Source organism: Nannospalax galili, unplaced genomic scaffold, assembly GCF_000622305.1.
Source record: "Nannospalax galili isolate Female #2095 unplaced genomic scaffold, S.galili_v1.0 scaffold806, whole genome shotgun sequence".
NCBI lineage: Eukaryota > Metazoa > Chordata > Mammalia > Rodentia > Spalacidae > Nannospalax > Nannospalax galili.
Genome location: NW_008355419.1, coordinates 328,348 through 339,055, shown reverse-complemented (window position 1 = coordinate 339,055; position 10,708 = coordinate 328,348). Strand labels below are relative to the sequence as shown.

The 10,708-nt window shown below is 49.6% G+C and overlaps 2 protein-coding genes across 3 annotated transcripts in view; one reads left to right on the top strand and one right to left on the bottom strand.

The window, feature by feature from the left end:
• Positions 1 to 4,936: 4,936 nt before the first annotated feature.
• B3galt6 (beta-1,3-galactosyltransferase 6) lies at positions 4,937 to 6,540 on the bottom strand. The gene has a single exon (XM_008852568.3). It carries the CDS (start codon positions 6,386 to 6,388, stop codon positions 5,411 to 5,413), a length of 978 nt encoding a protein of 325 aa, XP_008850790.1. The 5' UTR covers positions 6,389 to 6,540; the 3' UTR covers positions 4,937 to 5,410.
• A 125-nt stretch (positions 6,541 to 6,665) lies between these two features.
• Positions 6,666 to 10,708, top strand: part of Sdf4 (stromal cell derived factor 4) — an 11,918-nt gene continuing 7,875 nt past the window's right edge. Inside the window, exons 1-3 of one of the 2 annotated variants that reach the window (XM_008852565.3) lie at positions 6,681 to 6,797; positions 9,480 to 9,517; positions 9,657 to 10,153. In XM_008852565.3, the coding sequence (XP_008850787.1) occupies positions 9,831 to 10,153 (323 nt within the window). In that variant the 5' untranslated portion in view covers positions 6,681 to 6,797; positions 9,480 to 9,517; positions 9,657 to 9,830. Of the gene's footprint in view, positions 6,798 to 9,479; positions 9,518 to 9,656; positions 10,154 to 10,708 lie in introns of both variants that reach the window. The other variant, XM_008852566.3, reaches the window with a different exon arrangement.

Below are 10,708 nucleotides of genomic sequence, written 5' to 3'. Positions count from 1 at the left end.
GTCACAGTTCATCAGGGAGTCCAAGGTAGGAACTCAGGGCAGGAACCTGGAGGCAGGAGCTGGAGCACAGGCCATGGAGGAACGCCGCTTACAGGCTTGCTCCCCCAGCCCCTGCTCAGGCTGCTTTCTTATGCAACACAGGCCCACTTGCCCAGGGGTGGCACCACCCACAGTGGGCTGGGCCCTCCTATATCACTCATCAAGAAGATGCCCCTCAGACATGGCCACAGTCCAGTCCAATAGAGGCAATTCCCCAATTGAGGCTCCCTCAACCCAGGTGTGTCAAGTTGACACTAAAACTATCCAGCACAACCCTCCCCCCCAAAAAAGAGGCTGGCAGTCTAGAGAGATGGCTTAACAGTTATGAGCACTGGTTGCTCTTAACTGGCAGTTAACAACAAGCATTTGTAACTCCACTTCCAGGGGATCTGATGCCCTCTTCTGGTCTCCATGGGTTTGTATGCACATGGTGTACTTACATACATGCAGCCAAAACACTCATACATATAAACATAAATAAAAATAATATTACCTCCTGTGAGCTGGAGTTGTGGTCTCCATGAGCTGGAGCTGTGGTCCCCTCCTGTGAGCCCTGAGCTGCAGTTCCCTCCCATGAGCAGGAGCTATGATCCCTTCCCATGAGTTAGAACTGTGGTCCCCTCTTGTAAGCTGGAACTATGGTTTCCTCCCATGATCTGGAGCTGTGGGTCCCCTCACATGAGCCTGGACCTTTGGTCCCCTATTTCGAGCCACAGTTCCACATTCTTTTGGTGGTGGGCTGATGGTGGAGCAGAGTGGAGGATGAAAGACGTCCTGATGTTGGGCAGCAGTTTGTCTTCTGAGTGGCCACATTCCCTACGGTTCCCTCCCCTGATATCTGGGGTTGTGCATGGCAATGGCTTTGCCTGGGTTGGGCTTATGCTGGGGACAGGGACGGTCTCTGTCACTTGTAGATTCTGGTCTTGGTAGGACTGATTCTCTAGAATGGACTTCACACCTCCCCTGAGGGCCAGCAGTGGTCTTGAATCCACATGTGGTCCTGGACATCCAGACCTTGATGTTGGGCCTCTCCCACTCCCAGGCACCAAGAGGTTTGCCATTAATTTTCCATTACTCCTCTACAGTCCCAATGTGCCTTCAACTATCCCCTACTGAAAATGGAAACTAATTGAACTTCTAGAGAAAAAGATCAGTTTGGAAAGTTAAGAAAAAGAAAGTATTATAATAACTAGACTGATATAATTCTCAAACTAAAATATTTAATTGTATATGCCTACTATAATTTTGGGGTATTATTACTGACAAGATTATACTACCAAGCTTCAACAATAATGTGAAATTTGCCACTGTTGCTATAATGTGAGTCCTATACAAAGTAATGCTAATAGAAAATTTTTAATTAAAAAAAAAAGAGATGTGGGGGCTGGGGAGATGGCTTAGCAGTTAAGAACACTGACTGTTCTTGCAGAAGACCCGGATTTGAATCCCAGCACCCACATGGCAGCTAACAACTGTCCGTAACTCCAGTTTCAGAGGATTCGACAGCCTCTTCTCTCTTCTGTGGGCATTATACAACATGGGTGCTCTTACCTACATGCAGGCAATACATGCATACACATAAAATAATATAACAAAGTTTTTTTTTTTAAAGAGATGTAGGAGCCGGGCGTGGTGGTGCACGCCTTTAATCCCAGCACTCCGGGAGGCAGAGGCAGGTGGATCTCTGTGAGTTCAAGGCCAGCCTGGTCTACACAGTGAGTTCCATGACAGCTGGGGATACAGGGAGACCCTGTCTCAAAAAGACCAAAAAAAAAAAAAAAAAAGATGTAGGATATTCTTTAAAAATTTTTTTTATTTTTAATTTTACATGTGAGTGTATTGCATGCATGTACCCATGTCGTGCACCCACGTGGAGGACAGAAGGCATTGGATCCCCTGGAACTGGAGTTTCAGATGGTTACTAAACCACCATCTGGGTGCTTGGATTCTAAGAACAGTGCTCTTAACCACTGAGCACCTCTCCAGCCCGAGATGCAGGATATTCTAAAGGGTGGGGCAACATTCCATCCTGCAAACTCAGGAAGTAAACAACTCAAAAGCTCAGAAAGTCCCTGAAACTGATCAGATTCCCTAGGCCCCTCCTTCACAGGCAGGCATATATATCCCATAAAGACTGCTGAGAGACTCTCAGATGACCTGGAAGGGGCAGAGACTAGCTAAGCTGCCTGGAAAGAGACACTCTCCAACTTGCTGAGGCCTGCAAATTGTGCAATGCACTCAAAGTTTCCACCTTTTGTGAGCCATCACCCATGGTGGGGTGGGGTTTTGGTGAAGCAACTGTCTTTCAGTCAGTTTTGTTCCTGCAAATAACCCCAATAGACTCGCTGGTCCATCAATTGGATTTTGATGCTATCCTTCCTTTGGTCTGTTTTGGTTCCCTGTCTGGAGGGGGGTGGGAGTAGATGTTTGTTCACATCTCCTGAGTAGTGTCATATAACACCATGGACAGTTAGGAAACCCAAGTGTAGATTGTGTGTGTGTTTATGTGTGTGTAACCTTGACTTGGATGCTGTTCTTCAGGAATTACTCCCCCTTTTGTTTTTTGCTTTCTTTTTTTTTTTTTTTTTTTCCTGAGACAGGGTCTTTCACTGGTACCTGGGGCTCACCGATAGGACCTGTTTGTCTCTGCCTCCCCTGTGCTAGGATTACAAACCTATTGTACACCTGGCTTTCTACATGGGTCCATGGGTGTAGGGGACTGTACTCAGATTTTTTTTTCTTTATGTGTATGCATGTATTGCTGCACGTAGGTTAAGTGCACCTGTGTCGTGCAATGCCTGCGGAGGACAAAAGAGGCTGTTGGATCCCCTGGAACTGGAGCTATGGACAGTTGTTAGATGTGGGTGCTGGGATTCGAACCCAGGTCTTCTCCAAGAACAATCAGTGTTCTTAACCACTGAGCCATCTCTCCAGCCCCTGAATTCAGATTCTTATGCTTATATGGCAAGCAGTTTACTGACTGAACCAGCCCCATAAGGGAAGGGTTTATAGACTCTCCCAGAGGTATTCTGGCATGTCATGTTTTCTGTGCAGTCACCTGGAGCCCTTGGCTTGAGTCCTGGCTCTGCTCATGGCTACATGGTCTTCTATGTTGTCCAGTCTCTTCAAGATCATTTCTTCATCTGAAGAAGAGACATACCCATTCTTCAAGCAATTCTGAGGTTCACATGAGCCATCCCAGGTGAAAATAATCAGCATCAACATCCTTGGGAAGCCACCAGTCCTGAAGAGGGTAGGGGGTAGCCCCTTTAAGTCCAACTGAATCACACATATCCTATTCCAGAAACAGTATATACACAGGCCAGCCTATTCTGTCTTCAGGGGTCCAGTAGAATGTATACTGTGTCTCCTAATCTGACCCTTATGTGATTCAGGCCTTGTCTTGTCCCACCTCACACTCTAAAAGCAGAATCACAGTCATTGACAAGATCCTCCTTTTAGATCCAGGGTTTCACACTTCAGTTCTGGATATTCTACCTTTAAAGAAAATGACCCAGCTGGGTGTGGTGATATATGCCTTTAATCCCAGCACTCAGGAGGAAGAGGCAGAGGGATATATGTGAGTATGAGGACAACAGCCTAGTCTACACAGCAAGTTCCAGGCCTAGCTAGGGTTACCTAGTGAGATCCTGCCTTTAAAAAAAAAATAAAAACATAGGGCTGGAGAGATGGCTCAGCAGTTAAGAACACTGGCTGTTCTTGCAGAAGACCCAGGTTTGAATCCCAGCACCCACATGGCAGCTAACAACTGTCCATAACTCCAGTTCCAGGGGATCTGACAGCTTCTGTCCTCCTCGTACATTGCAGGACACAGGTGCACTTACCTACATGCAGACAGCATATGCATACACATAAAATTTAAAAAAATAAAGAGGAAAACGCCAAATTTGCCAGTGCCCGGTCGGTGAACTTAAGGTGAAGACAGGTAGTCAGAGCATATCCTTCTCCATCCACAGTATTCCAAAGTAAGACAGCAGAGGCCAGGCAGCAATGTGCCCAGGCCACCCAGACAAAAAGTCTTGATCCAAGTTGGGCTGGGTGGCATATATGCCTGTAATCTCAGCACTCAGATGAAGAAGCAGGATTGAGTTCAAGGCCAGTCTGGGATATATAGCTAGACCCTGTCTCAAAAACCAAACCAGTCCCATTAAAACAGAGACACTGCAACACCATCCAGAGCTGAAATCAAGGCAGCTCAGGATGTCTACGGACCCTGGAACCCTTATTCTGTTTCTTCAAGCACAGCATTTGCTTTCCACATTAAGAGTACGTATGGGGAGGGGGCAGGGGGAGCACTATTAACCGTGTTAAGGTTTGTGTGAGCACTATTAACCATGTTAAGGTTGTGTGAGCTAGGTAGCAAGTACTGTTTCCTTAAGACAGAATCTGGTAAGTCTCAATACTTCAAGGGTTTGGATTCCTGGAATTTGGTCTGAGTCTGAGAAACAGAGAATCTGAGGGCCTCTGTGGAAGCCTTAAAAGGAAACTCTGTTCAGAAAGAGACAAAGACTGACTTATGTGTAAACCTAAAAGAGAAATGGACAGTTTAAACATTCTTACATGTTTAAACACACCCAGCAGTGGGGTTGACCACTCAAGCTGTTGACAGATTAATCCACAGACTCCAAGTTCTGATACAAAAGTCTTTTCTTAAATAATTAAAAAAAAATATTGAGACTTGCACATGCTCAACTTAAAATCTTATCTACACAAGTTTACAATAGCTATAAATAGGCCCAGGCAAACGGAATTATATTTATCAAACTCTATCCACAGAGACAAAAATACCATCAAAGCTAGCTGACCTGAAACCAACTCAAATCTTAGACTTACACATGAGGAAGGATAGACAGGAGACACAATGGAATGTAACCTGTCCAAACAATACATTAATTTTGGCAAATGATATTTGGAGGGTAATACACAGCTGAGTTCAACATACAGTGCAGGTCAGTCTATGGAGAGTGCTGTGCAGGGCATTCAAGATGGGCAGTGAGCTGTACAGTGCAAGTAGGGGCAGACTGGGGAAGCTGCAGGCTCCCCATGTTGGAGAAGTGCCCTGGCCTCATACTCCAACTGGCTGATAGTGGCACTGCACTGGGTGGGAGTTGGGATGAAGTGTCCAACCCCACAGCCAGATGCCATTGGGCAGGCCTTATATGGGACCACTAATGTGCACACCCTAGGCAGGTGAACTGCTGGGAGCTGGGCTGGATATTGTAAGCTGCCAGTGGCCATCAATTTTTCGACAATAACTAGATAAATGAGGTTCCCTTGGAAGGCTGAGCTCACACCAGACCATCGACTAGATTTTCCCATGCTGAGAGAGGCTACAACGTCTGCAATGACATCAAGGGATGCCCTCCTTTCGCTGGCAGCACTGTGAAGGTGGTGCCGACCAGTCATAAACATAGGAGAGGCGCAGTTGCACTTCCCGCTTGCACAACCGGCCCTCTCGCAGCAGCATCTGCTGCTTCTCCAGCATGTCCTCCGGGCTCTGCTTGTGCGTCACCAGGTACTGGTTGCTGCAGCCGCGAGATTTGTACTCGGTGTCGAAGCGTGGGTCGTGCTCGCGCTGCACATCCACCGGTGCCAGCCAGGCGCCCAACGACACGTCCTCACTATGCCACGCACGCAGGTACTCGCGGCTGAGACGCAGGTAGTGCACCAGGTCCGAGGAGAGCACGTACCCACCGCCCAGCGCATAGGGCAGGTAGTAGTCGCAGAGTTGCCAGGCAGCCTCTCGCCAGCGACCTCCGGGCTTGACGCGTCCCCGCCCAGAGAAAAAGCCCCAATAGAGGCGGCGGCGACGCGCGGGCTCCCGGGCGCGCAGCTCGGCCAGGAGAGCGTCTAGGCGCACGAAAGAGTCGTCATCCGCCTTGAGCACGAACTCGAAGTCCACGTGTTCGTCCAGCCAGGTCAGCATGGCCAGGACCTTGGCCGTGAGGTTCTCGTAGGCGTCGCGAAGGGCGGGCAGCAACAGCAGGTCACCGTGCTGTGCCTGCTCGCGCTCCAGCGCGCGCCGCTCCTGCAGCTCCAGGCCGCTCATGCCCACGGCGAAACGCGCCCACACGTCGCTGGGGCCGCCGCGCCGCCCCTTTGCCAGCCACGTGCTTCGCACTGCGCTACGGCGCTCACCGGCGCGCGGCGCACTGGCTACTAGCACTGCCAGGAAGGCCTGGGCGCGGGGCTGAGCGGCTGCAGCGGCGGCGAACGTGTCGCCTTCGGATGCACAGCGCGCTAGGTACAGCAGCGCGGCGCTGCAGAACGCTAGGCCACCCAGGCCCAGCGCCACTCGGCGCCGCCAAGCGCGCCGCAAAACCTTCATGGCACGGGCGGGAGGGCGCCGAGTACGCAGGCGTAATGGCCGGAAGGCGCCTGCGCGACGGAGGAACGCGCGTAGGTAGTGGTGGGAGGAGCCCCGAGGCACCAAGTCCCTCGGCGTTCCCACTCCCTCGTTGACAGCACTGGCGGCAACGGCGATTAGGGTTGGGGCGGGGACGAGCGACACATGACCTAGAACGCCATTTTCATTGGTCCACTCTGAGCCGCTGCTTCCGCCCGGCAGAAAGATGGCAACGCCGAGACCCGCTCCTGCGGCTGCGCTCGCTCGTATAATTCCCAGCTGTCTTACCCGCCCCTTCCCGGAAGAAAGATGGCGGCGGCCTGAGCCAAGGTCCGCTTGCGATTTGGTGGGGGCTCCGCTGCGCTCCCCAACCCGGTGCTGTAGAAAGCTGGTGAGTACCCCGCCAGCCGCCCCACGCAGTAGTCCGGGTCCCAGCGGCTGCTTTGCGAGGGGCGGACTCGAGTGCCGGCGCTTCCGCCTCTGGGCTGCGGTGGGCCTGAGCGCTGCGTGACCCCAGCCGGTGGTCCCGGTGGATGTGTCCTCGCTCCTTTGCCTGGCTTCTCCTGCCCCAGGGAACTTGAGGCCCTGGGGCGCTGTTAACAGCTGGCATTGAGACCTTGAATTCGTTGTTCAGCTTCTCTGCCTCGGCAAAATGTGCGCCATGAGTACTAGAAGTAGGAGTTGGAAACTTGAAGGCGTGTTCCACGTTCCTGGCTCGGCCCTGGTCTTTGGTACCATTAGTGCAGTTCCTAAATTAATAGCTTGCGTTTATTTTTATTTACTTATTTTTGTGGTGCTACAGATCTAACTTAGGACTTCACGCATGTTAGGCAAATGCCCTACTTCTGGGCCACATCACCAGCCCCTCAGCAGCTTTTGGACTGTTTTAGACTGTTTTTTGATTGTGGTGTTGTTAGGCTTGTTTGTTTTTGTTTTTTTTTTTTTTGTTTTTTTTTTTGAGACAGGGTCGCCCTGTAGCCCCAGCTGGCCTGGAACTTGCTATGTAGATCAGACTGTCAGTTTTTGTTAGTTTTGAGACAGGGTCTTATGTACCTTGGCCTTGAATTCACTGGCCTTGAATTCTTGATTCTCTTGTCTGTAATCTTAGCAGACAGAAGGATTGCCACAGAATCAAGGTCAGTCTGGTCTACGTGTCAAGTTCCCAGCTGGCCAGGTCTATAGAGTGAGACCCTGTCTCAAAATAATTAAAAACAGAAGGAAATAGTCTGGAGTCACCAGAATAGAAATGTAAGGATGGCAAAGTAGTACAGGTACCTCCCAATCACCTGTGGGTACCTGAAACCTCAGGTGGTACTGAGCCCTGTGTATACCCTTTATTCCTACAAATAGATGCAGCAAAGTGTAGCTTATAAATTAGACTGAGGCAGAGATTAACAGCTACTAATGAAAGAACAGTCGAGACTTAACTGTGATGACAGGTAAAGGGTACCATTCAGACCTCCACTGAAGGTGTTAGTAGCCTTCCTATTGACTGCTTGTTGGGAACTGATGTGGCTAAGGGCTATGACAAGGTATAGTCCCTCTTCCTTGAAATCCTGGCCTGGAGGCACAGGCAGATGAGGAGGAAGAGAGCAGCTGCCTAACTTTTTCAGCCATTCTGTTAATTTTCACATTAAGATAAATAACTATTGAGGGGAAAACTGTGACTAGATAAGAGGTTTCAGTTGGTGGACTCCTGGTATTGTAGTTCTTTTTGAGTTGTTTTTTATGTAAGATGTGTTCCACATAGTTTGTCAAGGTAAGTAGGGCTGAGAATTGACTTTGTTATCTCAAGGAGCTAAGTACTTTGGTTTGTAGATAGCACATATTCTAACCAAGGCAGTGAATGGGGTTATCTTGGTTCCAGTGTTCTCTGTGGTCAGAAGAGCAGAGACAGCAGGAAGAGAGCCATATCCTAGTGCTTCCCCTCCCTAGATGACAGCAGAGTCTTTTAACTCCTGACTCCTGGCACTGTACTTCCAGGGCACATCTAAAGGTCAAATCTGCAGGCCTTACTTTGTGTTTTTGAGTAGCACTTCTGATGTTTAATGTCCCTGGAAGAAGTATTTGTTGAGTATCTGCTTTGTACTGAATAGCCTGGGAGTGTTGGGATGAAGCCGAGTGAAACAGAGTCCTTGTTTGGGGCAGAATGGTAGACAGCTACAGGACAAGGTGACACCCAGCTGTACCTGGAAGGCAGGCAGGTGTTTGGCAGGAGAACAGACTGTGAGAATAAGTGTGCCTTCCATCTTCTGTGCGGGAATAGACTCCTGGGCACTCCAGCCTTCCTGGTGTTCTTCAGTGAATATGGTGAAGGTGTATATTGGTGTGGATACAAATAAGTGTAGTTGTTTCTCTGTGGTGTCTGCTTTAATGGTACAAGTGTTTGCTAGTGACTGCTATTTTCAGCTGTCTAGTACTGGTCCTCAGTCCTCACAAAACTCCTAGGTGGAAGGGGGGGTGCTTAGTGAGAAAGACTGACCAGGAAGGTCAGGTGGCTTAACCAAGGTTGCAGAACTTACAAGTGCTCAGGTTGTTATCTGGAGAGTGAGTGACCATAGCCATATGCTAAGAACTGTAATAGTAATGTGGGAGAGAGATAGGGTCAGATTTACTTTGCTGGCAGGCTGTGCTGTGGGTTTGGGGGTGAAAGGGAAGAGGCATATCAGCATCTCAAAGTGGTGACAACTTTGAGCTGGAACTGGAAACCCAGTGTCTTTAAAAAAGGTAAGACACAAGCCGGGCGTGGTGGCGCATGCCTGTAGTCCCAGCACTTGGGAGGCAGAGGCAGGTGGATCTCTGTGAGTTCAAGGCCAGCCTGGTCTCCATAGTGAGTTCCAGGACAGCTTGGGCTACAGGGAGACCCTGTCTCAAAAACACTAAAAAAAAAGGTAAAACACCAGGTGTGGTGGTGCACGCCTTTAGTCCCTCCAATTGGGTGTTCGAGGCCAGCCTGGTCTACATAGTGAGTTCCAGGCCAGCTTGGGGCTACAGGGAAACCCTGTCTCAAAAAAAAAAAAAAAAGTAAAAATGTCGTCTTTTTTTTCTTTTTGTCTTCAACTTTTTTCCTAAGGTGTTGGAGATCAACCCCCTAGGACTTGAACATGCCAGGCAAGTGTTCTACCTCTGAGCTACAGCCTCAGTCCCTGAATTTGTGGTCTTGATCTTATAAATCATGTTATAAAATGAATGTGTTTAGTCAGGCGTTTGTTGGGTTCCACTAAACAGTGAGCGTCTGTTTCCTTTGTAGACTGGTAACCTGCTTGCTTGCTGGGCTGGAGCCTGCCATTAGCCTTCAGTTTTCTTGGCAGTGCTGGAGACTCAGGACCTTGCAGTATTTGGGGTTCTGGTTTGAGCTGTGATCTCCCTTCCTTGCTGCTACCCTGACTCCAGCTTCTTCTGGTCCACACCTTGGAAGAGTCCTATGGTCTGGTTGGTGGCAATGACATCCAAGCAGGGTTCCCTTTGTGGTCTGGCTGCTCGTGGTTTTTGGCTCCTGGGTCTCGTTCTTCTGATGGATGCATCTGCTAGACCCGCCAACCACTCATCTACTCGAGAAAGAGCAGCCAACAAAGAGGAGAACGAGATCCTACCCCCAGACCACCTGAATGGGGTGAAACTGGAGATGGATGGACACCTCAACAAGGACTTCCACCAGGAGGTTTTCCTGGGGAAGGACATGGATGGGTTTGATGAGGACTCAGAACCAAGAAGGAGCCGGAGGAAGCTCATGGTCATTTTCTCCAAGTAGGTGCTCCATGTGTCTGCTGCAAATGTATGCTAAGGGGTGCAGCATTTGAGCTGAGGATTTAGCTGCCCTGAGCTGGTCCTCCTGCACCTTGGGTAGGTAAGACTTGAAGGGCCAAAGCTGAGCTGAGCAGCTGTGCCCAGTGCCTCATGACCAGGAGGTCTTCAGGACAGACTTCTACCCTCACCCTACAACCTAGGGGCTGTACGCATGGCAACTCCAGCTGCAGAATTTTTGAGCTGAAAAGCCTCAGGCCAGGGTGTAGTGGAAGTTGGGGTGGTCCCAACAAGTTGTAGTACCAGGTAGAGGAGGCCAGGGCTGTAGAAGGAACAGTCTGTCAGCAAGGTCAAGAGCTGGTGAGGCTGACATAGGCTCTTTTTTCTTTTTTTAACTTAAAAATTTTGTTTATTGCCGGGCGTGGTGGCGCATGCCTTTAATCCCAGCACTCAGGAAGCAGAGGCAGGCGGATCTCTGTGAGTTTGAGGCCAGCCTGGTCTACATAGTGAGTTCCAGGACAGCTGGGGCTACAGGGAGACCCTGTTTCAAAAAGACCA

Excerpts from the sequence above, each read along its gene's own strand:
- B3galt6 (XM_008852568.3), bottom strand. The coding sequence starts at position 6,388 with ATGAAGGTTTTGCGGCGCGCTTGGCGGCGCCGAGTGGCGCTGGGCCTG.